Raw genomic sequence first — 27,715 nt, forward strand, 5'->3', positions numbered from 1 at the left:
GGAGACAACTGGGCAACAGAGCCCATGCACTCTAATTAGGAAGACACAACTGGGCATCAGAACTCTGTGTCTGCATCTCAAACATCTCTCTCATTTGAGAAACAGACAGGGTTCCTTACATTCAGTCATTAAAGATCAGATGTAGCTTTCTCTCCAACTGTGTGATACAAAAGAGACGAAGCTAATTGTGTGTGTGTGTGTGTGTGTGTGTCTGGTGAGTTGAGGAGCCTTCAGATTGGTGTTTTAATTGAGGTCTTGTGATTTTCTTATCACATCTTGCACCAAACATCGCAGGCATTCAGTTAAATGGAGAAAAGGGAGAGGAATAGGAGGTTAAAAGATCCATCATGACCCTTAGAGTGGACCAACACTATTGGGAACAGCAGTACCTCAAGATAAAGGAGAGAGGGAGGAGAGGTGGGGAAGAGGTTGAGGACGAGAGGGGCAGAGGTTGAAAATGAAAGGCAGGCGAAGGGAGAGATGGAGAGTGCTGAAGAGAGAGAGCGAGTGCGATCGATCGAAATAATGAAAAGAGCTGGAAGTGAGTGTGACCCACCGTTTGACATTAGAGGCCTCGTACACCCCACTGTCCCCGGCCACGGACTCGTCTGACACGGCTGCTGACACACAGGTGGGCCTGTCCTCCCCCGGCCTCTGGAGGTCCACGTCTGACAACAACACAGACGAAGACATGAAGTAAGACACCAGAGTTGATATGCGCGGGTGGCTGCAGCTCTGCTTGCAAAGTCCTGCAGCTCTGCTTGCAAAGAGAAAAGTGTTGTCAATGAGCATCGGTTCATTCATTCAATTTTTAAAAAAGGAAAAAAATAAAGTGTTTTCGTATATCTACGTATATCTGCGTAAGCCATAGATGTGATGGGAGCCTATAAACCCAGCATGAGTGATTCAGCGTTTCCTAACTCCACTCCTCCAGTTCCTCCACCAGTACACCTTTTAGCTGGAACTCTGGACAAGCACACCTGATTCAACTTGTCAACTAATCATCAAGCCCTTGAGTTGAATGCAGAGTATTTGTTCTGGGATACAATACAAATGTGTGGTGTTCGGGGAACCGGAGGACTGGCGATGGGAATGTGTGCTGTTTCAGTGCAGCTCCATTTTGAGCTGCTAGGTGGCAGCGTTGCACCATGCAGCGCAAGGCATTTCTAATCAGTGGTAAATTCCAATGAAGGGAGGAAGGAAGAAAGGAAGAATTTCCCGTATGAATAAAGCCAGTCCTAGCTCTCTGGAAACACGGAAAGTAGCCACCTCAGAAATCTCTAAACTGATGGATAAGATGTAGGTAGGTGTGTGATGTCAAATGTTTACTTGACGGTGTTGTTGTATTAGCAAATGACTCAAGAACATTCTAGTGTAGTACAGGTTGTTAATTTTAATAACTTCTTTATATATATATATATATATATATATATATATATATATATAAATATAATGGGTTGTTTTGGGTGGGTGGGTCCACCAGGGGTATGTTTGGAATTGTAAAAAAAAAGTAAAAAAATCTATAAAAAGGGGGGGAAAGTGTAATAGTTTATTTGTATGATTGTATTGCCCTTGTGACCCAATAAAAAAACATTGTTCACACAAAAAAGAAAGGAAGAATTTGAACAGAGCAAACGTCTCACCTGTAATACTCTCTCTGAGGGTAGCCAGTGCCCCTCTCCCTTCCCTCCCCCCCTCCCCTCCTCTGTCCCTCTCCCCCGTCTCTGGCTCAAACATCCCCATCCCCTGGCCGTCGTAGAATCCCAGGTTGAGACTGCCAAAGTCCGACACCACCAGACCGACGTCACCGTCCCCGAAGTCCTGTGGGCCCGCCGACGGGAACGCACCGACCCCCTCCAGCACCAGCGGCGAGCTCGGCGGCGAGAGAGAAGACAAAGACGACCTCGAGGAAAGCGACGTCACCGACTTGGACGGCTCGGCCGGCTTCGAGGACACCGCAACCAGCGGCGCTAATGGGACCAGGTCGGTGGTACCGGTTCCGACGGCGTGTGTGTGAAGCGAAGTGTTGTGTGGGTGTGGGTTCTCCACCTCGTGTTCGTGGATGGTGGTGATAGTTCCTGGGGGGTCTCCCCGCCTGTAGGTTATCCCAGAGGGGGTCAAGGGCTCCTGGAGGAGCAGGTCCAGTTTACACTGGTAGTCCAGGTCCAGGGGAGAGGGGGGTTCTGCAGGGGTGTAGTAGAGGTCTCCAGAGGAGAGGGAGTTGAGGGAGCCACGGGAGGAGGATGTGTTGAGGGAGCCACGGCTGGAGGCCAGAGAACCCAGGCTGCTGCCTGATGAGACGGACAGGGTACTGGCCGACAAACTGTAAGGGAGAGAGAGAGAGAGAACACTCATTAAACACACAGCCACACGCACCATGAACAAGTATGTATGTATGTGTATCAGAGGAACACTTCGGCTGAGTTTAGACAGGCAGCCAAATTCTGATATTTTTCCCCACTAAATGGTCTTTGGACCAATCACATCAGATCTTTTGAAATCAGATCTTTCTCAGAACTGATATAATTTGTCAAAACCCAATTAGTGAAAAAAAGATCAGAATATGGCTGCCTTTGTAACTGCAGCCTTAGAGCAAGAGTGTATTTGAGTATGGGGATACAAGTGTGAAGCACACATACACACACACACACACACACACACACACACACACACACACACACACACACACACACACACACACACACACACACACACACACACACACACACACACACACACCTCTTGAGCTGAGAGTGGAGCAGTGTGGTCAGTCTGGTTGATTCCTCCAGTCTCTGCACCAGGACTCGTCTCCTCTCCTGCACCTTCAACCTAGAGAGACAAATCATTACTGGGGTGGCAGGGTAGCCTAGTGGTTAGAGCGTTGGATTAGTAACCGGAAGGTTGCAAGTTCAAACCCCCGAGCTGACAAGGTACAAATCTGCCAAATCTGCCATTCCTAGGCTGTCATTGAAAATAAGAATTTGTTCTTAACTGACTTGCCTAGTTAAATAAAGGTAACATTTTTTTTTAAATAATTCAATTACTGGTACAACATGTCTGGTACAGAACACATATCTATGTCTGGGACAGAACACATATCTATGTCTGGGACAGAACACATATCTATGTCTGGGACAGAACACATATCTATGTCTGGGACAGAACACATATCCATGTCTGGGACAGAACACATATCCATGTCTGGGACAGAACACATATCTATGTCTGGGACAGAACACATATCTATGTCTGGTACAGAACACATATCTATGTCTGGTACAGAACACATATCTATGTCTGGGACAGAACACATATCCATGTCTGGGACAGAACACATATCTATGTCTGGGACAGAACACATATCTATGTCTGGGACAGAACACATATGCAGTCCCTCCATCAGTACACCGTTTTTTCTATGTCTGGGACAGAACACATATCCATGTCTGGGGCAGAACACATATCTATGTCTGGTACAGAACACATATCTATGTCTGGGACAGAACACATATCTATGTCTGGGACAGAACACATATCTATGTCTGGGACAGAACACATATGCAGTCCCTCCATCAGTACACCGTTTTTTCTATGTCTGGGACAGAACACATGTCTATGTCTGGGACAGAACACATATCTATGTCTGGGACAGAACACATATCTATGTCTGGAACAGAACACATATCCATGTCTGGAACAGAACACATATCTATGTCTGGGACAGAACACATATCTATGTCTGGGACAGAACACATATGCAGTCCCTCCATCAGTACACCGTTTTTTCTATGTCTGGGACAGAACACATGTCTATGTCTGGGACAGAACACATATCTATGTCGGGGACAGAACACATATCCATGTCTGGAACAGAACACATATCCATGTCTGGAACAGAACACATATCTATGTCTGGTACAGAACACATATCTATGTCTGGACCAGAACACATATCTATGTCTGGGACAGAACACATATCTATGTCTGGGACAGAACACATATCTATGTCTGGTACAGAACACATATCCATGTCTGGAACAGAACACATATCCATGTCTGGGACAGAACACATATCCATGTCTGGAACAGAACACATATCCATGTCTGGAACAGAACACATATCCATGTCTGGGACAGAACACATATCTATGTCTGGGACAGAACACATATCCATGTCTGGAACAGAACACATATCCGTGTCTGGAACAGAACACATATCAATGTCTGGAACAGAACACATATCCATGTCTGGGACAGAACACATATCCATGTCTGGAACAGAACACATATCCATGTCTGGAACAGAACACATATCCATATCTGGGACAGAACACATATCCATGTCTGGAACAGAACACATATCCATGTCTGGAACAGAACACATATCCATGTCTGGGACAGAACACATATCCATGTCTGGGACAGAACACATATCTATGTCTGGGACAGAACACATATCTATGTCTGGTACAGAACACATATCTATGTCTGGGACAGAACACATATCTATGTCTGGTACAGAACACATATCCATGTCTGGAACAGAACACATATCTATGTCTGGTACAGAACACATATCTATGTCTGGTACAGAACACATATCTATGTCTGGGACAGAACACATATCTATGTCTGGGACAGAACACATATCCATGTCTGGGACAGAACACATATCCATGTCTGGAACAGAACACATATCTATGTCTGGTACAGAACACATATCTATGTCTGGTACAGAACACATATCTATGTCTGGTACAGAACACATATCTATGTCTGGTACAGAACACATATCTATGTCGGGGACAGAACACATATCTATGTCGGGGACAGAACACATATCTATGTCTGGGACAGAACACATATCTATGTCTGGTACAGAACACATATCTATGTCTGGTACAGAACACATATCTATGTCTGGGACAGAACACATATCTATGTCTGGTACAGAACACATATCTATGTCGGGGACAGAACACATATCCATGTCTGGAACAGAACACATATCTATGTCTGGTACAGAACACATATCCATGTCTGGAACAGAACACATATCTATGTCTGGGACAGAACACATATCCATGTCTGGAACAGAACACATATCTATGTCTGGTACAGAACACATATCTATGTCTGGGACAGAACACATATCTATGTCTGGTACAGAACACATATCTATGTCTGGAACAGAACACATATCCATGTCTGGAACAGAACACATATCCATGTCTGGAACAGAACACATATCTATGTCTGGTACAGAACACATATCCATGTCTGGAACAGAACACATATCCATGTCTGGAACAGAACACATATCCATGTCTGGAACAGAACACATATCTATGTCTGGTACAGAACACATATCTATGTCTGGTACAGAACACATATCTATGTCTGGAACAGAACACATATCTATGTCGGGGACAGAACACATATCTATGTCTGGTACAGAACACATATCTATGTCTGGTACAGAACACATATCTATGTCTGGAACAGAACACATATCCATGTCTGGAACAGAACACATATCCATGTCTGGGACAGAACACATACCTATGTCGGGGACAGAACACATATCTATGTCTGGTACAGAACACATATCTATGTCTGGGACAGAACACATATCTATGTCTGGTACAGAACACATATCTATGTCTGGGACAGAACACATATCTCGATCTCCTTTGGGAAAGTGGTCTTCTGACCTCAATGAAACTTCTTGATCTAATAAATACTAAATAGACAACATGCCCCCTTCCCTCTGGTAGGAATCCCCTCTATTCTGCTAACTAAGCTTCAAGAACACTAACCTTAATTACTGTCTTCATTTATCGAGCAATTACACAGAGCCTAATTAGCTCAAGACACAATTATTGGGCTTCTTCAAATGTAGGGTGTGTGTGTGTGTGTGTGTGTGTGTGTGTGTGTGTGTGTGTGTGTGTGTGTGTGTGTGTGACAATATGTAATTACAATTACAACCCATACAAGCGCCATGTTTCCAATTACGGCAGTCGCTCTGCCTTCTAATGTGACGCGATGTTGCAGCGGCACAGTCTGCTTCCAAAACAAGACAATTACCACACAGTGTGTGTGTGTTCAGTGTGTGGGTGAGTAACAATTGGTATGCTAATGAACGGTAATTAAAGGCACCTTACAATGTTTACCCACAATGTTTACCCTTTGGAACGTTTGCGTCGTTCATTAGGAAAACAAAAGGCCGTAACCGCGTGGGCGGGCAAATCAATTTGTTTGTTTTCTGATGGATGTCAATGAGGAACACATGGGGCACTCACACATAAACACTACATACACACGGCCTCATGTATCGCCTACGTCCGGGGGACTTTTTAGACTTCCCTCTGTCTAAACTTCTGGAACTGCACGGCTACGAATAGCTGCGAGGCAACCACCAGGTTTTTAAAGGGAAGGTGCCGGGGATTGTGGGTCTCACCTCTGGGCCAGGGCGTGGCTGGGGGTGTTCCTGACGGCCTGTAGGTCCTGCTCCAGCTGCAGCCTCTGGGCCTCCAGACGTTGGAGGTCCTGCGGGGTGCGTCGCCGTGGCGATACGAACTGCAGCTCCTTGAGGAGCTCCTCCTTCTCCGAGACTAGGAGGAGACGTTCCCGCTCCACGTCCACCGCCCCCGGCCACGCCTCGCTCTCCAGCTTGGCCAGCTCCACCTGCACGTTGGCCATACTGTGGGAGGAAGGAGAGAAACAGAAACAGAGGGTAGGGATGCTATATACACCAAAAGTATGTGGACACGCCTTCAAATTAGTGCATTCGGCTATTTCAGCCACTCCCGGTGCTGACAGGTGTATAAAATCGAGCACACAGCCATGCAATCTCCATAGACAACTTGACTGGCCTGCACAGAGCCCTGACCTCAACCCCATCGAACACCTTTGGGATGAATAGGATCGTCGACTGCGAGCCAGGCCTAATCGCCCAACATCAGTGCCCGACCTCACTAATGCTCTTGTGGCTGAATGGAAGCAAGTCCCCGCAGCAATGTTCCAACATCTAGTGGAAAGTCTTCCCAGAAGAGTGGAGGCTGTTATAGCAGCAACGGGGGGGGACCAACTCCATATTAATGCCCATGATTTTTTGACGAGCATGTGTCCACATACTTTTGGCCATGTAGTCTATTTTAACCCTTATATAAATACACATGCGCTCATAAGGGAATACAGTGAAAATGCTTGTCTTGAACTCCTTTCTCCTGGCACACACTCTCAGGGGTCTAAAGCCAGCAGCAAGCCCACATCTACGAAAGGAGGAGGGGTAACAGGGGAGTTGTCATGCTGCCACACTCTACCGCCGGCTCTCTGTAGAAACACCTGTTCTATACCGGCGGATTAGAAAACGTTTCAAAGCCCAAATGTCAGGGATTACAGTCCATAAGGGGAGGGGTTTACCTGCCTTTTATTCACTGAGCCTAAAACTGCCCACGGTGGTCCCAGATCACATCGCTAATGTGTGAAACTGACAGCCGTCCAAGTCACCGCCTGTGACTGATAATGCATAACCATTTAATGGCTGGACGTGGACCCTTAATTGCTCTGATCTGAAGTCAGATCGGATGGGACTTAAGGCCCATGATGAAGTGATCTATGACCCATGTTAAAGCGATCTAAGGCCCATGTTAAAGCGATCTAAGGCCCATGTTAAAGTGATCTAAGGCCCATGATAAAGCGATCTAAGGCCCATGTTAAAGCGATCTAAGGCCCATGTTAAAGTGATCTAAGGCCCATGTTAAAGCGATCTAAGGCCCATGTTAAAGCGATCTAAGGCCCATGTTAAAGCGATCTAAGGCCCATGTTAAAGCGATCTAAGGCCCATGTTAAAGCGATCTAAGGCCCATGTTAAAGTGATCTAAGGCCCATGCTAAAGTAATCTAAGGCCCATGCTAAAGTGATCTAAGGCCCACGCTAAAGTGATCTAAGGCCCATGTTAAAGTGATCTAAGGCCCATGTTAAAGTGATCTAAGGCCCATGCTAAAGTAATCTAAGGCCCATGCTAAAGTGATCTAAGGCCCACGCTAAAGTGATCTAAGGCCCATGTTAAAGTGATCTAAGGCCCATGTTAAAGTGATCTAAGGCCCACGCTAAAGTCATCTAAGGCCCATGTTAAAGTGATCTCAGGCCCATGCTAAAGTCATCTAAGGCCCATGTTAAAGTGATCTAAGGCCCATGCTAAAGTGATCTAAGGCCCATGCTAAAGTAATCTAAGGCCCATGCTAAAGTGATCTAAGGCCCACGCTAAAGTGATCTAAGGCCCATGTTAAAGTGATCTAAGGCCCATGTTAAAGTGATCTAAGGCCCACGCTAAAGTCATCTAAGGCCCATGTTAAAGTGATCTCAGGCCCATGCTAAAGTCATCTAAGGCCCATGTTAAAGTGATCTAAGGCCCATGTTAAAGTGATCTAAGGCCCATGTTAAAGTGATCTAAGGCCCACGCTAAAGTCATCTAAGGCCCATGTTAAAGTGATCTCAGGCCCATGCTAAAGTCATCTAAGGCCCATGTTAAAGTGATCTAAGGCCCATGTTAAAGTGATCTAAGGCCCACGCTAAAGTCATCTAAGGCCCATGTTAAAGCGATCTAAGGCCCATGTTAAAGTGATCTAAGGCCCATGTTAAAGCGATCTAAGGCCCATGTTAAAGCGATCTAAGGCCCATGTTAAAGCGATCTAAGGCCCATGTTAAAGCGATCTAAGGCCCATGTTAAAGCGATCTAAGGCCCATGTTAAAGTGATCTAAGGCCCATGCTAAAGTAATCTAAGGCCCATGCTAAAGTGATCTAAGGCCCACGCTAAAGTGATCTAAGGCCCATGTTAAAGTGATCTAAGGCCCATGTTAAAGTGATCTAAGGCCCATGCTAAAGTAATCTAAGGCCCATGCTAAAGTGATCTAAGGCCCACGCTAAAGTGATCTAAGGCCCATGTTAAAGTGATCTAAGGCCCATGCTAAAGTAATCTAAGGCCCATGCTAAAGTGATCTAAGGCCCACGCTAAAGTCATCTAAGGCCCATGTTAAAGTGATCTCAGGCCCATGCTAAAGTCATCTAAGGCCCATGTTAAAGCGATCTAAGGCCCATGCTAAAGTGATCTAAGGCCCATGCTAAAGTAATCTAAGGCCCATGCTAAAGTGATCTAAGGCCCACGCTAAAGTGATCTAAGGCCCATGTTAAAGTGATCTAAGGCCCATGTTAAAGTGATCTAAGGCCCACGCTAAAGTCATCTAAGGCCCATGTTAAAGTGATCTAAGGCCCATGCTAAAGTAATCTAAGGCCCATGCTAAAGTGATCTAAGGCCCACGCTAAAGTCATCTAAGGCCCATGTTAAAGTGATCTCAGGCCCATGCTAAAGTCATCTAAGGCCCATGTTAAAGCGATCTAAGGCCCATGCTAAAGTGATCTAAGGCCCATGCTAAAGTAATCTAAGGCCCATGCTAAAGTGATCTAAGGCCCACGCTAAAGTGATCTAAGGCCCATGTTAAAGTGATCTAAGGCCCATGTTAAAGTGATCTAAGGCCCACGCTAAAGTCATCTAAGGCCCATGTTAAAGTGATCTCAGGCCCATGCTAAAGTCATCTAAGGCCCATGTTAAAGTGATCTAAGGCCCATGTTAAAGTGATCTAAGGCCCATGTTAAAGTGATCTAAGGCCCACGCTAAAGTCATCTAAGGCCCATGTTAAAGTGATCTCAGGCCCATGCTAAAGTCATCTAAGGCCCATGTTAAAGTGATCTAAGGCCCATGCTAAAGTGATCTAAGGCCCATGCTAAAGTAATCTAAGGCCCATGCTAAAGTGATCTAAGGCCCACGCTAAAGTGATCTAAGGCCCATGTTAAAGTGATCTAAGGCCCATGTTAAAGTGATCTAAGGCCCACGCTAGTCATCTAAGGCCCATGTTAAAGTGATCTAAGGCCCATGCTAAAGTCATCTAAGGCCCATGTTAAAGTGATCTAAGGCCCATGTTAAAGTGATCTAAGGCTCATGCTAAAGCGATATCAAGGCCCATGCTAAAGTGATCTAAGGCCCATGTTAAAGTGATCTAAGGCCCATGCTAAAGTGATCTAAGGCCCATGTTAAAGGGCTCTAAGGCCCATGTTAAAGTGATCTAAGGCCCATGCTAAAGTCATCTAAGGCCCATGTTAAAGTGATCTAAGGCCCACGCTAAAGTCATCTAAGGCCCATGTTAAAGTGATCTCAGGCCCATGCTAAAGTGATCTAAGGCCCATGCTAAAGCGATCTAAGGCCCATGTTAAAAGTGATCTAAGGCCCACGTTAAAAGTGATCTAAGGCCCACGTTAAAAGTGATCTAAGGCCCATGTTAAAGTGATCTAAGGCCCATGTTAAAGTGCTTTCAGGCTTTCGGTCAAGTGCGCCCTCTATCCATCTCTATTGAGTTGAGTTTACTGTTGCAGTTCTGTGGTCAGGTGATATGCATATTCACATAAGGAATGTCTGCAGTAAAAAAAACAGAGAGAGAGAGAGATGGAGAGAGAGATTACCTTCTTTTGGCCTCTTCATATTGGAGACTAAGTCTAACCTTCTCAGCCAAGGACGATCTGCTCCTCAAACCAGCCTGAGAAACGGAGGGAGAACAAGCGAGAGAGAGAGACAGAGAGAACAAAAACATCACATGTACCTGCTTGAAGTTCAAGTGACTGGGTTTAATATCATTAGAGAGACCTCCACCTCTCCATCCCTCATTCTGCCCTCCCTCCATTTAGCATTCCATCGGTGAATGTCTCGCTCTGTGTGTGTGTGTGTGTGTGTGTGTAGGGAGGGAGAAAAGCCCCAGTGTAGTAAGCTGCTTTGCTTCTCTACCTCTAACCCTGAGCCCAGTCTGCCCGGCCGGGCCCCTAGCAGCTATCATCTGCTCCGAGGAACCAGAGGAATCCAGTGTGTGTGTGTGTGTGTGTGTGTGTGTGTGTGTGTACAGAGGAATCCAGTCCCACTAGGGAAGGCCCACAGAAGGGGGCGGGGACATTCCTCTCAGAAACACACAGGCATTTTATTAAGACAAAGGGACATGGGAGAGAAGGGGGGAGAGAGAGAGAGGAGAGAAAGCAAGAGAGAGAGCGAGAGAGAGGAGAGAAAGCGAAAGAGAGGAGAGAAAGCGAGAGAGAGAGGAGAGAAAGAGAGAGAGAGAGAGAGAGAGAGAGAGAGAGAGAGAGGAGAGAAAGTAAGAGAGAGAGAGAGAGAGAGAGAGAGAGAGAGAGAGACAGGAGAGAAAGCAAGAGAGAGAGAGAGGGGAGGCACAAATTGTTGAGTGAGAGTAGGAGCAAGAGTGTTGGAGAGAATAAGGGGAGAGAAAGTGAGAGTGAAAGAGAGGAGAGAATGAGAGGTGGTGCTCACCTCTCCAGAGACGTCTGTCTGGGAGCCGGCTTCTAGCGTCTGTCTGGAGCCCACTGGGTTCCGGAGGTCTGGTTCCGAATGGCCCATGTTGTGTTCCGTGTGGAACCTCTCCTTTAGCTTAGCCAGAGACTATGGGAGAGAGGAGAACATGGGGTGGGTCTAGACTCTAGGGGTGGGGTGGGTCTAGAGGGAAGTTCAGGGTTGAAAGGCACACCACACCAAAACTTAAAAACGAAAATTAGCATTTCTAAATCGGATAAGTTCAGCCAGTCCCTTCCTGTTTCAGTCTGTTTCCTTCTGTTGGGTTCCTAATGAACATGACCTTGCCAGGAGCTCTCAAAAAGCAGATATTGGAACCCACACACAGACCAAAATATTTCCCACACACACACGTACCTGCATGAGGTCCTGTTTCTCCTTCTCTCCAGAGCTGATGGCCCTGCGGAGAGACTTAAGCTCCGTCACGATGGCCTTGGCCTCCTTCAGACGGTATCCACTCTGCTCGCCACACAGTTTTTGGTCAATCCTGCAGAAGGGAGCGCACACACACATTCATTTTTTATTTTTGACACAACACCAAAGAGAGAAGAACACACTGAGTCCAAAGAAAGACAAGTTTTGTTCACAAATATCAGAATCTCCAATGATCTGGATTCTGGATAGATCAATTTGAATGTGAACACATCGATGTCTATATGGGTGTTAAAGTTCAGATATATACGTACGTCTACACGCATTTTCATTTTCTAGCTCTTTGTTGAGCGATGTGTGTTGAGTGTTTGTCTAATAGCGTAGTATGAGAAAATGACATAACAAGCAGCCTTAGTTAAGCTGCCATGCATGATTTCTGACCTTCCTAACGTGCAGTTTGTGTGTGTGTGTGTTCCTGCCCCCTTTTCACTCTTTTCCTTTATTGTGTGTGCCTCCTGAGCGGATGGAGTGTGTGTGAAGGGTGAACGACAATGCTTCATTGTTTCAATTATTGTAATAAAAAGTGGCTGCTTTGGACAGGGCTTAATCCAGAGCGTGCCATGTGAGCAACATAACCCCTCTCTTTCTCTCTCTCTCTCCCTACATCTCCCAATCCCCCATTCTCCTTCTTCCTCTTTCATTCTGTCTCTCCTTCTATCAACCCCCCTTCCCTCTTCATTCTCTCCCTCTCTCTCTCCCCCCTCTCTCTTTACCTCCTATCTCATGGTCATTATCTCTCTCCCTACAAACGTGAATTCCCATTAGTAGACTGTAGAGGTTCCTACAGATGTCGGATCTTAATTTGAACCAGTTTGCTACAGCAGGAAAATAACCCTATAGCAACAGGAATAGTGAATTATTATGTGGAATATTTTTTTATATTGGAATGATTCATTGCAATTTTTGTAGTTTAGTGCTCCTGCACCAGAGTAATGTAATCAACCTGTTCTACGATCACCCCCAGGCACTACCAAGTCCAACAGACACATAACACTAAAGTTGTAAAATCACAACATTCACAGAGCAACAGACAATACACAGCTGTATGTGTGCGTGTGTTTAATAGACAGACGTGTGACAGACAGGTGTAATCAATGTGAAAAGGGGACTTACTGCTGCAAGGTTTCAAAGCCTTGTTCTTTGTAGATAAGCTCCTGTTTCATCTGGGAGAGCTCTCTCTTCAGCTTATTCACCTACAGTAGCGGAAAAATACAAATGTTAAAACCAAAGTACAGACACACATTAACAGAGACACAGAGGAATGCACTTTCATTGAGAAGAGAGGTGTGTTTTGTTCTTGTTTATTCTTGTTTATTTCACTTGCTTTGGCGATGTAAACATACGTTTCCCATGCCAATAAAGCCCCTTTGAATTGAGAGAGAAAGAAAGCGAGAGAGAGAGAGAGAGAGAAAGAGAGAGAGAGTACGAGAAAGAGGTAGAGGGAGAAAAAGAATGAAGATTGAGAACGACATAAACGCAGACAGTCAAGAAGACACTAGTTGCCCTCCCGAGTAGCGCAGCGTTGTAAGGCACTGCATCACTACAGACCCGGGTTCGATCTAAGGCTGTGTCATATGATCGGGAGTCCAATAGCGCGACGCACAATTGGCCCAGTGTCGTCCGGGTTAGAGAAGGGTTTGGCCGGGGGGGCTTTACTTGGCTCATCGTGCTCTAGCAACTCCTTGTGGCGGGCCGGGCGCCTTCAGGCTGACTTCAGTTGAACGGTGTTTCCTCCGACACATTGGTGCAGCTAGCTTCCTGGTTAAGTGGGCGGGCGTTAAGAAGCAAGGTTTGGTGGGTAATGTTTTGGGGGACGCATGACTCAACCTTCGCCTCCTGAGCCCGTTGGGGAGTTGCAGCGATGAGACAAGATCGAAATTGTGGAGAAAAAGGGGGTAAAATACAACAAAACAAAAAATAAATAAGAAGACACTAGTTAGGAAGAGGTGTGAGTGCGAGCGAGAGAGAGAAAGAGAGACATGCATCTTACCCTGACTTTGGTGGTGGAGATCTCAGCCTTGAGGATGTCTGGGTCATACTTAGTGTTGGACGAAGACCCCGAGAACACTGGAGGAGAGAGAGCCGCCTGGACCGTTAGTGTGTGAAGGACAGACGCGCTTGTGTGTGACAATGGGTTTAGAACTAGGTTTGGGTCAGGTTCACTACTCACGGCTGGTGCGTGAGCTGGACTTGTCCTTGTATGCGTCGTTGAGGCGTGTGTACTGATCCAGGGCCAAGGCCAGCCGCTGCTCTTTGACCTGGTATCGAAGATCACAACGGGAATAAGTCTTGTTCGTTCATTCATTCATGAGGTCCTTTGTTCATCCATTCACTCATCATAGTTGTTAATTCATTCATCCATCCTTCCACCCACCCATTCAGTCATTATTTTATTTACCCATCAATCCATCCATATATCCATCCATGCATTCACTCATCCATTTCACCTGGTACAGCTCTTTCTGGGTGACCAGGGCATCCTGGGCTACTGTCAGGTACTCCTTCAACATCCTCTCCTGCTCCTTCCTCCACTCCGCCCGGGGGTCCTCTAGCTGGGTACTCTCTAGAGAGGGGAGAATGTCATCAATGAGATCTACTCCCATAAACAAATGATGATGATGATAATACTTTATTTGTAGCCTCTTTTTGTGTCATACAGCTACAGCATGCCAGAACACTGATTGTAATGGAAACACTTGAGTAAATGAGGGATACAAAGTATATTGAAAGCATGTAGTTCCACACAGGCGTGGTTCCTGAGTTAATCAAGCAATGAATATCCCATCATGCTTAGGGTCATGTATAAAAATGCTGTGAAGGCTATTATTTTGGCCATTATTTTGGCTACCGTGGCTATGCCCCCACATGATGACAATGCCCTCATCCACAGGGTGCGAGTGGTCACTGAATAGTTTGATGAACATAAAAAATATATAAACCCTATGCCATGGCAATCTCAGTCACCAGATCTCAACACAATTGAAAACTTATGGTAGATTCTAGAGCGGCACCTGAGACTGCGGTTTCCAGCACCATCAACAAAACACCTAATGATGGAATTTCTTGTGTTTCTTGAAGAATGGTGTCACATCCCTCTAATAGTTTCAGACACTTGTAGAATCCATGCCACGGTGTATTGAAGCTGTTCTGGTGGTTTGTGGTGGCCCAACGTCCTATTAAGACATGTTGTGTTCCTTTATTTTGGCAGTTACATGTACATTTTTTCATGGTTGACGTTTTCATCAGGTCAATCCTATCCAAAGAAAATCGACACAAACAACAATGGCATTTCACTGTGTGTTTTACACAATGTTCCTATTCCTTTAAAACCTCTAGTAACTCCCCACCCCGGGTCCGGGAGCATAATCATCGACTGACACTAATTAGCATAACGCAACGGACATAAATATTCCTAGAAAATATTCCTATTCATGAAAATCCCAAGTGAAATATATTGAGACACAGCTTAGCCTTTTGTTAATCACCCTTTCATCTCAGATTTTCAAAATATGCTTTACAGCCAAAGCTAGACAAGCATTTGCGTAAGTTTATCGATAGCCTAGCATAGCATTTTGTCCAGCTAGCAGCAGGTAACTTGGTCACGGAAATCAGAAAAGCAAGAAATTAAATCGAAATTACCAAATTAAATTGTTTACCTTTGATGAGCTTCGGATGTTTTCACTCACGAGACTCCCAGTTAGATAGCCAATGTTCCTTTTTTCCAAAAATATTATTTTTGTAGGCGAAATATCTCTGTTTGTTCTTCACGTTTGGCTGAGAAATCGCCCGGAAATTGCAGTCACGAAAACACCAAAAAAATATTCCAAATTATCTCCATAATATTGATAGAAACATGGCAAACGTTGTTTATAATCAATCCTCAAGGTGTTTTTCAAACATCTATTCGATAATATATCCACCGGGACAATTGGTTTTTCAGTAGGACCGATTGGAATAATGGCTACCTCTGTATTTTACGCAAGAATCACTCTGAGAGCCATCAGGTGACCACTTGCGCAATGTAGCCGCTTACGGGTATTCTTCAACATAAATGCGTAAAACTACGTCACAATGCTGTAGACACCTTGGGGAATACAGAGAAAAGTAATCTGGTTGATTGCCCATTCACTGCTCAATAGGGACGCATTGGAACGCAGAGCTTTCAAAAGATGGGTCACTTCCGGATTGGATTTTTCTCAGGCTTTTGCCTGCAATATCAGTTCTGTTATACTCACAGACAATATTTGTACAGTTTTGGAAACTTTAGAGTGTTATCTATCCTAAGCTGTCAAGTATATGCATATTCTAGCATCTTGTCCTGACAAAATATCCCGTTTACTACGGGAACGTTATTTTTCCAAAAATGAAAATACTGCCCCCTAGTCACAAAAGGTTAGCACATCAGACACCAGTCAGACTCTCTAAAATACAACACACTCAATTTGTCTCCATTTTGATTAAAAATCCATACAGAAATATCTCATTTACATAAGTATTTACACCACTGAGTCAATACATGTTAGAATCCTTTGGCAGAGATTCCAGCTGTGAGTCTTACTGAGTAAGTCTCTAAGAGCACCTGGATTGTACAATATTATTATTTGAAAAATTATTCAAGCTCTGTCAAGTTGGTTGTTGATCATTGCTAGACAGCCATTTCAAGTCTTGACATAGATTCTCACGCCGATTTGTCAAAACTGTAACTAAGCCAGTCAGGAACATTCAATGTCATCTTGGTAAACAACCTTGGGTTATTGCTGAAAGGTGAATGTGTCCCAGTATCTGTTGAAAAGCAGACTGAATCAGGTTTCCCTCTAGGATTTTGCCTGTGCTTAGCTCTATTCCGTTTCTTTTTATCCTAAAAAGCTCCCTAATCCTTGACGATGGCAAGCATACCATAACAAGATGCAGCCCGGCCTCCCGGGTGGCGCAGTGATTAAGGGCGCTGTACTGCAGCGCCAGCTGTGCCACCAGAGACCGGCCGCGACCGGGAGGTCTGTGGGGCGAAGCACAATTGGCCTAGCATCGTCCGGGTTAGGGAGGGGTTGGCCGGTCGGGATATCCATGTCTCATCGCGCACCAGCGACCCCTGTGGCGGGCTGGGTGCAGTGCGCGCTAACCAAGGTTGCCAGGGGCACGGTGTTTCCTCTGACCATTGGTGCGGCTGGCTTCCGGGTTGGATGCGCGCTGTGTTAAGAAGCAGTGCGGCTTGGTTGGGTTGTGTATCGGAGGATGCATGACTTTCAACCTTCGTCTCTCCCGAGCCTGTACAGGAGTTGTAGCGACGAGACAAGATAGCAGCTACTAAAAAACAATTGGATACCACGAAATTGGGGAGAAAAACGGGGTAAAAATTCACACACAAAAAAACAAAAAACAAAAAAAAACATGATGCAGCCCCCACCATGTTTGAAATTATGAAGAGTGGTACTCAGTGATGTGTTGGAGTTGTCCGAAAAATAGCGCTTTGTATTCGGGACATAAGGTTAATTTCTCTGGCAAATTATTTGCAGTTTTACTTTAGTGCCTTGTGATCAATGTTTTGGAATCTTTTTTATTTTGTACAGGCTTCTTTCTTTTCAATCTGTCATTTAGGTTAGTATTGTGGAGTAACTACAATGTTCTTGATCCATCCTGTTTTCTTCTCCTTCTCTTTGAAATTCACTGCTCGACTGAGGGACCTTACATATAATTGGAGATGGGGTAGTCGTTAAAAAATCATGTTAACCTTTTTGGGATAGGGGGCAGCATTTTCACTTTTGGATGAATAAGCGTGCCCAGACTGAACTGCCTCCTGCTCTGTCCCAGATGCTAATATATGCATATTATTATTAGTATTGGATAGAAAACACTCTGAAGTTTCTAAAACGGTTTGAATGATCTATGTGAGTATAACAGAACTCATATGGCAGGCAAAAACCTGAGAAGAAATCCAAACAGGAAGTGAGAAATCGATTTTCAAAACAGTGCCTACTGAAATCCCAGTGAGATATGAATGAGAATGCACTTCCTAGGGCTTCCACTAGATGTCACCGTCTTTAGAAACTGGTTTGAGGATTCTACTATAAAGGAGGGGCTCATAATAGCTCTTTGAGTGAGGGGCTGGCAGAGAGACTCTGTCTCATGATGCGCACTCCCGACAGAGTTTGCACTCGTTCCAATGCTTTTCTTCAGACAATGAAATTCTCCGGTTGGAACCTTATTGATGATTTATGTTAAAAACATCCTAAAGATTGATTGCATACATCATTTGACTTGTTTCTACGGACTGTAACGGAACTTTTCGAGTTTTTGTCTGGAGGAAGTGCTCGCGCCTCATGAAGATGGATTACTGGGCTGAACATGCTAACAACAAGTGGCTAAATGATGGGCTTTATGGAACTTTATGGAACAAATAAGTCATTTATTGTCGAACTGGGATTGCTGGGAGTGCCTTCTGATGAAGATCATCAAAGGTAAGTGAATATTTATAGTGTTTTTTCTAGCTTCTGTTGACGCCAAAATGGTGGATATTCCTCTGGCTGTTTTGGGTTCTGAGCACCGTTTTCAGATTATGCTTTTTCCGCAAAGTTTTTTTGAAATCTGACACAGCGGTTGCATAGAGGATAAGTCTATCTTTAATTCTGTGAATAACATTTGCATCTTTTATCAATGTTTATTATGAGTATTTCTGCAAAATCACCAGATGTTTTGAAATCATAACATTACTGCAGGTAACGCGCCAATGTAAACCGTTTTGGATATAAATATGCACATTACAAAACAAAACATACATGTATTGTGTAACATGATGTCTGTCCTATGAGTGTCATCTGATGAAGATCATCAAAGGTTAGTGATTAATTTTATCTATATTTCTGCTTTTTGTGACTCCTATCTTTGGCTGGAAAATGGCTGTGTGTGTTTTTGTGACTTGACTCTGACCTAACATAATCATATGTATAATCATATGTATGTATGTTTTGAAATTGGACACGATGGGTAGATTAACAAGATATTTATCTTTCATTTGCTGTATTGGACTTGTTAATGTGTGAAAGTTACATGTTTTGAAAAAATATTTTTGAATTTCGCACGCTGCCTTTTCAGTGGAATATTGTCGAGCCTGCCCTAGAAAGGTTAAACACTATTATTGTACACAGAGTCCGTGTTATTATGTGACTTGTTAAGCAAATTTTTACTCCTGAACTTTTTTATTCTTGCCATAACAAAGGGGTTGAACACTTATTGACTCAAGTAATTTCAGCTTTTCATTCTTAATTAATTTGTTTAAAAAATGTATTATAATAATTCCACTTTGACATTATGGGGTATTGTGGGTCGGCCAGTGACACAACATTGCAATTTAATCCATTTTAAATTCAGGCTGTTAACGCAACAAAAATTGGAAAAAATCAAGGGGTGTGAATACTTTCTGAAGGAACTGTATACTGCAAACGAAGCAGGCATACACCCACATCTAACAGTGGGTTGTTTTGAGGAAAGAAAAAGGCACAGTGGGAGAGCAGAGGAAGCAATCCATCTGAATCAATCACAACACTACTCGCTCGCTCTCTTCCTCTCTCACTCTTGGTCCCACTCTCTCTCACTCCTTTCCCTCTCTCGTTCTCTGTCTCTGCCCTCTTTTGTTTGTCTCTTACCCTCTCTTCTGGGTTAGCCCACAACTCTGTCCGGTGGCAGGGAAGGAAAGGGTTAATCCTTCATTCCTTACTGTACTTTGACTGTGTCCCAAATGCCACCCAATTCCCTATGTAGAGTAGGGCCCTTAGGGCTTTGGTCAAAAGTAGTGCACTATATAGGGAATAGCGTGCCATTTGGGAGACACACAGCCTTTGTGTGGAAAACAACAAGTCTCTACACTAAGAGCACGGCCCCCTCCGTGCCACACTAAGTATGTCAGCAATGCAGAGACTGGCTGCTATGAGGAATAACCGGATTTCACTCCAGCAGGATTTGTGTGTGTGTGTGTGTGTGTGTGTACGTGCTTGTGACTGTGCCTGTGTCTCCACTCTCCCGCTCTCTCTGTCTCCCTCTCTCTATGGAGCTCTCAGCCCTGTGTATTCTTCTGCTGAGGGTGTAGGCTACCCAGCAAACCAAAATTGGTTATGTGAAATGTCCCAGAACATTCGTTAGCTCGCGGCATATGTTCTAATAACGCAAAAACAAAATATTTGATACAAACTTTGTATAATCATCAGCACGACTGGGCAGTATCTGTGTTATGAGAATGTTTGACGAAACCTAACGAATGTTCTGGGAACTTCCACAGAACCAATTTTGGTTTGCTGGAAAAACATTACTCGTACATTGTGTTATTACATTGCCTGGAAACCTAATGAGAAAGTTTGGGGAATGTGGTTGTTACAGATGTGCACAACATTTTAGTAAATGTTAGGAGAACATTCCAAATATATTTAATTTAAACCATAAAAAAATATTACAATAATTTGCTATCATCCTAATGTTATATAAAAAACCTTAACGAGAACTGAGAATCTTAGCTAATGTACTGGGAACGTTCCCAGTTTGCTGGGTAGGATAATCCTCGGTTAGGCCCTAAGTAATGTTTTGTTTCTGATCTGCTATTTAACTTGTGGTCAATGTTGGGAGTTGCTCTTGTGCTCTGAGGTTGGTAACGGTTCCCTACAAATCGAATGAATCAATGTGAATCAATGTGAATCATGTTGGCTAGACACTGTATCGATGTCCTACAGACGTGGTTGTATGATACGATAAATGATTTGAGTCTCACACACACACATATATATACACACACTTGGGAACACAAAGCCACATGCTGATGAGCAACCCTGAAAGGTATGAGGTAGTGGCTAGAGCACAATGGACAGTGTTGACACAGTAAGTCTATTGTTTCGTCATTGGTATCTGACAGCACACTCCTGCCTGCACGGGCAGAACACACCCACCTCAACTCTCAGGATGTGACTGAATATCTGACTGAATGAATGGCTGACTGTCCACCTATAGCCTACAATGCCATTTTATGAGAGCTTATAAGAGTGCGAGGGAGAGCATGTGTCTGTCTACCTCTATGCATAATAAACCCAGGATTTCAACAGGACCTCCACTAAGACAGGGGAACCCAAAGCAACTCCCTGAGTGGGTATGTGAAGTCAGGGTAAGTTCCCACTAGGTTAGGCAACCACGCTTCTCTGGGCAGATCTATGCCACATAAAAGAAGGCAAATCACCACACATAACAGACCCTTATCAACCCCCGTCCCGTCCCTCCCTCCACTCCAACAATGCAGGGAGGCCACAGGGCAGCAGGGTTTACATAATAAGGAAGTGAGGCCTGCTGGGCGGGGGACAGCCTGGGCAGGGAGGGAGAAGCTAGGACAGGACCGACAGGGAGAAGTAGGTACCCACCCAGACTAACCCCCCAGCCGCCCTGTCTTGCCATAACTAGGGCCAGGAGTTTTTTCCCCCCCAGAACACCAGACCTGCAGAGGATAGACTCTGGGCCCTTGTCAATCAGTCCACATTCTCCACTCACCTCACAGGTATCTGGGATACAGTCTAGACTAGGGCCAGGAGTTTTTTCCCCCCAGACCACCTGACCTGCATAGGATAGACTCTGGGGCCTTATCAATCAGTCCACATTCTCCAGTCACCTCACAGGTATCTGGGATACAGCCTAGACAGGTGAAGGGAGGTTTAGTCTGAAGAGAGTATGATGGCCTTGAGCTAGACATGAAATAAACAGTACCATTCAAAAGTTTGGGGTCACTTAGAAATGTCCTTGTTTTTGAAAGAAAAGCAAATTTTTTTGCCCATTAAAAAAACATCAAATTGATCAGAAATACAGTGTAGACATTGTTAATGTTGTAAATGACTATTGTAGCTGGAAACGGCAGATTTTTTTAATGGAATATCTACATAGGCGTACAGAGGCCCATTATCAGCAACCATCACTCCTGTGTTCCAATGGCACGTTGTGTTAGCTAATCCAAGTTAATCATTTTAAAAGGCTAATTGATCATTAGAAAACCCTTTTGCAATTATGTTAGCACAGCTGAAAACTGTTGTGCTCATTAAAGAAGCAATAAAACTGGCCTTCTTTAGACTAGTTGAGTATCTGGAGCATCAGCATTTGTGGGTTCGATTACGGGCTCAAAATGGCTAGAAACAAAGAACTTTCTTCTGAAACTCGTCAGTCTAGTCTACTACTACCTTCACAGAACAGCACAAATTGGCTCTAACCAGAATAGAAAGAGGAGTGGGAGGCCCCGGTGCACAACTGCGCAAGAGGACAAAGTACATTAGAGTGTCTCGTTTGAGAAACAGATGCCTCACAAGGCCTCAACTGGCAGCTTCATTAAATATTACCTGCAAAACACCCGTCTCAACGTCAACAGTGAAGAGGTGACTCCGGGATGCTGGCCTGCTGATAATGGGCCTCTGTACGCCTAAGTAGATATTCCATTAAAACTCAGCCGTTTCCAGCTACAATAGTAATTTACAACATTAACATTGTCTACACCATATTTCTGATCAATTTTATGTTATTTTAATGGACAAAATGTTTGCTTTTCTTTCTTTTCTTTCAAAAACAAGGACATTTCTAAGTGACCCCAAACGTTTGAACGGTAGTGTACATTGACAAATGGTCATTGGGGTGTTTGTTGAGAAAGAAAAGTGTATCACTTCGATAAGGAGGCTTTCACACCAAATTGGTTTGGAGAGGTTTTTCCAGCTCTGGTGCATTGTCCTCCTTAGTTCAGAACTTTTTCTATACTAGAACATGAAAAATGGTTCAGTACCAGATTTTTTCTGTCCTTTCGGCACTTCTGTCAAATTTACCTCACAGATCAACTCTGTCAGCGCAGCCAACGTCTTCCTTATAGTACGAAAGTACTGTGTGTGGTCCACTTAGCCTGATCTCAGCGTCTGGGCTGCACCATGTTAGCTCCCCACTCATGCTGCACAGAGGTTAACACACTTGAATAATACGACACGGCATGTAGAAATGTTGAAACTACATGCCGTGTCGTTACTGTCAATGTCGTTACTGTTCGCAAAACAATGTCCATAAAGGATAGAACACTTTACAATGCATGCCGATACCGGTAGCTTCCAGCTTCGTAGGCTAACTTTTCTTGCTAGCTAACAGCTTTGTTTGTTTTAATATGCAAACCATAATGCAAAATATGCAGATTTTTAACACTGATTGCCACCAAAACTTTATTCATTCACTTAATCAGTCTCTCTCTCGCATCTCTCCCAAAGATGATCTATTTCCTCAGTGAACTGACCCCAGGCCACCCCCTTCTTGCCTCGTGAATGAGGTCATTACTGGTTAAAGAGACAGTGCACACTTTTATCAAACGAGCAACTCCTATGCGAATGTTGTCTGTCAGTACAATCAAATAAAAACGGAAAGGAAACAGATTGTTTTGTTCATCTGTATCCCCGTGAAATCGGCCAAAACAAGCTCAATAACTCAATGCACGCACACACTCCTATTGATTATTTGCATCCGTGTGAATAGGCCTAGGCTACATCTTGATTTACCCAGTTTATCAATAGAGATGTACCATTCAAATGAAAAATTACCATTAGGTTGTTATGTAGTTAGATTGTAAAAACAAAGTCAAATTGATTGTATGATTGTATAATTGATTCATTAATGGATGCATGGCTGTCTCTGAAAAATGTTGATGCAAAAAATGTCAAATGGAATGATTTTGAACTCAAAAGATGCCCAACGATTGAGTAGCTGTGTTTATCTGTCTGGATCAAGTGCCATTCTGTGACTCAGGTTCAAATGCCTTCTTTTTTTGCAGTGTTATCGTTTTGGTATTGAGTATTGTGACGGTATCGAGAATCGTGATACTTAACCTGGTATCGATGTCCAAATTCTAGTATCGTGACAACACTAATAGGCTACAGAATATAGCCTATTCACCTCGCAGTCAGAGGGGATATTGAGCTGTTTCCTCCTGCATGTTGTTGGAAGACCAAAGCGAAAGTAATATGAAGTTTGGGACACAAGTTACGCCTCTTCCTAATCATAGATGGATTTAACATAAGCATTTACCTCCAATAAACAAATGATTTATGGTTTTGTTTAGGCATTTTAGTTTTAGAAACCAACCAGACCAAATGAAAAAAATACAATGCAACAACCCAAACTCTGATTCAAGCTATAGCTCAGAAGTGCAGAAATACACTGTATCCAAACACCCACAGGAGGGCCAGCCTTAATACACCGAAGCTAAGGAGTCTCCACACAATCATCCAATCCTGACTGACAGCTGACTGGGTTTGTTTACCCACGGGTGTTAGACAAACAAACAAACAAAGCTAAATCGCAGTAGAAATGTGTGTGAGAGCAACAGATAAATAGAATCTCTAGCCCACACAACAACAACAACAACAACAACAACAGCAGCAGCAGCAGCAGCAGCAGCTAGCTCACATCTCAACCCTGCGGCTACAGCCAGGCAGCACAATGGAAAAACATTTGGGAAATGGATTTAATCTGTATTGGGAGAAAACAAACATCTGATTTAATTGAATGGAGTTAATAGAAGTATTTTTAATATGAGTGTTTTCCTAAGGGATCAGCAGGAGACAGACGGTCCGTGTGGAATTTAATCTGCTCATTTTGAAATTAACGTGACTAATTGAGTCATAAAATGATTTAATTTAGTGGAGATGAGTTTGAAAACTTTTCTCTCTCTCTCTCCCTCCCTCTCTCTCTACGTATTCAGTTGTTCTTCTGTTTGCCTATTCTGATTCCTGGAAATGATGTGGCATAATAAGTTGCAAAGGTGAGGGAATACCATATCAATATGTAAAATTCATATGAAAAATTCCTTGACAATATTAATATCAAGATCAATCTGCTGACAATTTTGATAAATTCAACATAGCTTATTGTCTTGGCCTGACACTTGTCCAAGAATGACATCTGTGAGTTTGCAACATGTTTAGCTTTAACATGCTTACTTAATGTCACTGATAAGACTGCTGGCAGTCAACCACCACACTCATAATATCTCTGGATATCATCAGATTAGTGTTATTTAGCCCATATCAGTTAGAAAACAGGTTTTCACAACTGAAAACTCTTGACAAATGAAAAGCATAAAACTCAGCTAAAGACTACCGAGCAAAGAAAGGGCCGGGTAAAGATTTTGGCCACAGTAAGGATTTTGACTCGACTTTAACTCGATTACTTCTCAAAGTTCAGTCAATATAAATAATACATTCATCATTCGATGGAGACACTTGGCGAATGATCATACGTCTCATCAATATCTCATCAATATCAAACAATATGGCTCTGACTATTAATAATAAAATAAGTTCCAGTGGATTAAGTTCCTAAATACCAATAGGTAATTCAGAGAAAGAAAACCAAAATAAATCGACATCCTTACAGTTTCTGCCGTTCTACTCATTTCTCTGTGTTGTGTTTGAGAAAATCAAATCCAGTGTCGGGAAATACCCCTGCCAAAACATCTGAGATGTAATCTTGAATGAAACAGCCTGGGGTCCTTTGTTTAGGATGGACAGAACAGTGATTGCCCGGGTGGAAGGCCCAGATGGTTTGGGCACAGACATAATGTTACTGGGGTAACACTGAGGTAAACCTGTCAACTTACTGTTGATGTGGTCGATGTAGTAGATACCAATCTGAGGGTCGTATGAGGCCTCCCATCCCCACGGTAACTCGTCTCCCACACAGTCCGCAAACGACAGGGGCTTCGTCAACCTGAGAGAGAGAGAAACATACAGTATCTGTACACAGAAGCATACAGTCTCTGTACACAGATGCATACAGTCTCTGTACACAGAAGCATACAGTATCTGTACACAGAAACATACAGTATCTGTACACAGAAACATACAGTATCTGTACACAGAAGCATACAGTCTCTGTACACAGAAGCATACAGTATCTGTACACAGAAGCATACAGTATCTGTACACAGAAACATACAGTATCTGTACACAGAAGCATACAGTATCTGTACACAGAAACACATGAAACGTAAAGCTAGTGCATATCGTAACCAATATATGAACTACATAAGGTGGTTCATTCATATAAAAAGATGAGTAAAAAGAAAAGCCATAAAGGAATCATCCATTACTACAACGCTGGTTTATAGTGACTTCCGTCAGAGGCCATTGACTGTCTAGAACGTTCCATGTGAAAGACCTAGTGACCTTAGAAACTAGAGTTCAGAAAGACAAGCCACTAAACAACAACAACACCACTGGAGCATCCAGCAGTAACAGTGACACATTCCTGAGGGACCAAAGTCTAAAACTGGCATCGTGGTACCACTCACTCAGCTCAGTGTGGCTGGCTGGCTGGCTGTGGGCTGGGGGAAGTCTGGCTAGACAGGGAGAGAGAAGGGACACTAAACCACTGTTCCATCTATTTGGGATGTGTTGTCCAAGGACTGGCTGGGTGGCTGCCTGAACATTGTTCCCGCTCTCCTTTCTACTGGTATTTTGGATGACTTGGCCCATGTAGACAGTAGACGAGAGACAACCAAGTTCACTGGCGGGGTCATGACAAGATGGAGGTGGAGAACGGGTGTAGGAGTGAGAGGGAGAGAGCGGTTTTGGAAGATTGTGTTGTATCTTTGAAACTCCAAAGAATGTTTGAGAAACTGGGACAGAATCTATATTGAATAAGTCTAAGAATGTGGGCAATGGGTATTAACGTAGCAGTTTAAGCCAAGCCAGCATGCCGCCCGGCGTACTTCACTATGTTTATTCAGTGCACTCTAAGACACACAAACGCTAATGCTAACAAACAGGTGCACACACACACACAGGCCAACTCTCTTGGCCTGGGCGGCTGTCAGTCTGGTATGCACGCTCCCTCGGCTGTAAACGTTAAAAATTAGACAGGCGGTATTCCTGGTATGCCCCCTCGGCTGGGTCGGCCGACTATCGCACTCCGTACACCACCGACGACCTTTGAACTCAGAAGCCAGTCTCTGGACTGGTCTGCTGTCCTCGCACTGTCCTACTATAGGTATTGGCCTACCATGACTATTATCGACAGTTATTACTATGCTATCAGTTTAGCATCAGAGTGGCTGTTCAACTGAAGAATGAATGCATGAACCAAGCGTTTGACAAGCTAAAAACCTCTACATTATCAGTAGACAAATCACTAACATCACACTGATCAAACCAACACTTTACTGTTTGGACACAGGCCCATAACCGAGAAATGTCCTCATACAACACTCAGTCAGGTCAGCAGCAACACTAAGCAATGTGAAAATAGAGGCCGTACTGAAGTGACAGGACAGGGACCGCCCTCCTCCCTCTCCACTATGGCGTGACTATTGAGAAATCTTCTGACTAGTAGTCTGCCCCTCAGTGTGTGTGTGTGTGTGTGTGTACCACATTCCAGAAATTGACGGGGTGGGTATCACCTCACACACATCATTGTGCTCTGAACCCTCTCTCTCTCACACACACACACACACACACACACACACACACACACACACACACACACACACACACACAAATGGCCAGCCCAACACCTTCATCAGCCCCATACATCACCTCGGGGCACCTCCTTCCCCTGCACAATAACCAAGACTGCTACAAATGACATCATGTCCAAAAGAAAGAAAAGTGTTAAATCTGGCCCTTCACACATCTGAGGACAAATCATTAAGGTTCCCAGCCACACAGTCAGCAGTGGGACACAAAGACCTGGACTGGAGCTTGTTGCTGTGGCTGAGATAAGATATCTGACTGACTAGCACCTTTTGATGCGTCCCGACCAACAGAAGAGGAGCCAAACATCACCACTACAGAGAGGAGTGGGTGTGCGTGTGTGTGAAGAGGAGATATGTGAGGGAGAGA

At 44.0% G+C, this 27,715-nt stretch overlaps 1 protein-coding gene across 2 annotated transcripts in view; it reads right to left on the minus strand.

The window, feature by feature from the left end:
* LOC110534480 (protein WWC2) overlaps positions 1-27,715 on the minus strand; it is a 60,513-nt gene that overhangs the window by 25,853 nt on the left and 6,945 nt on the right. For both annotated transcript variants that reach the window (XM_090187564.1, XM_036933604.2), the window contains exons 2-13: positions 25,474-25,583; positions 14,288-14,403; positions 14,011-14,098; positions 13,831-13,907; positions 12,954-13,033; positions 11,766-11,895; positions 11,370-11,498; positions 10,520-10,593; positions 6,461-6,703; positions 2,740-2,829; positions 1,644-2,323; positions 557-668 (exon numbers count right to left, since the gene is read on the minus strand). In XM_090187564.1, coding sequence (XP_090043690.1) covers positions 557-668; positions 1,644-2,323; positions 2,740-2,829; positions 6,461-6,703; positions 10,520-10,593; positions 11,370-11,498; positions 11,766-11,895; positions 12,954-13,033; positions 13,831-13,907; positions 14,011-14,098; positions 14,288-14,403; positions 25,474-25,583 — 1,929 coding nt within the window. The remainder of the gene's footprint in view (positions 1-556; positions 669-1,643; positions 2,324-2,739; positions 2,830-6,460; positions 6,704-10,519; positions 10,594-11,369; positions 11,499-11,765; positions 11,896-12,953; positions 13,034-13,830; positions 13,908-14,010; positions 14,099-14,287; positions 14,404-25,473; positions 25,584-27,715) is intronic.

The sequence above is a fragment of the Oncorhynchus mykiss genome, chromosome 10, assembly GCF_057628025.1.
Source record: "Oncorhynchus mykiss isolate SJ-2025 chromosome 10, ASM5762802v1, whole genome shotgun sequence".
Lineage (NCBI taxonomy): Eukaryota > Metazoa > Chordata > Actinopteri > Salmoniformes > Salmonidae > Oncorhynchus > Oncorhynchus mykiss.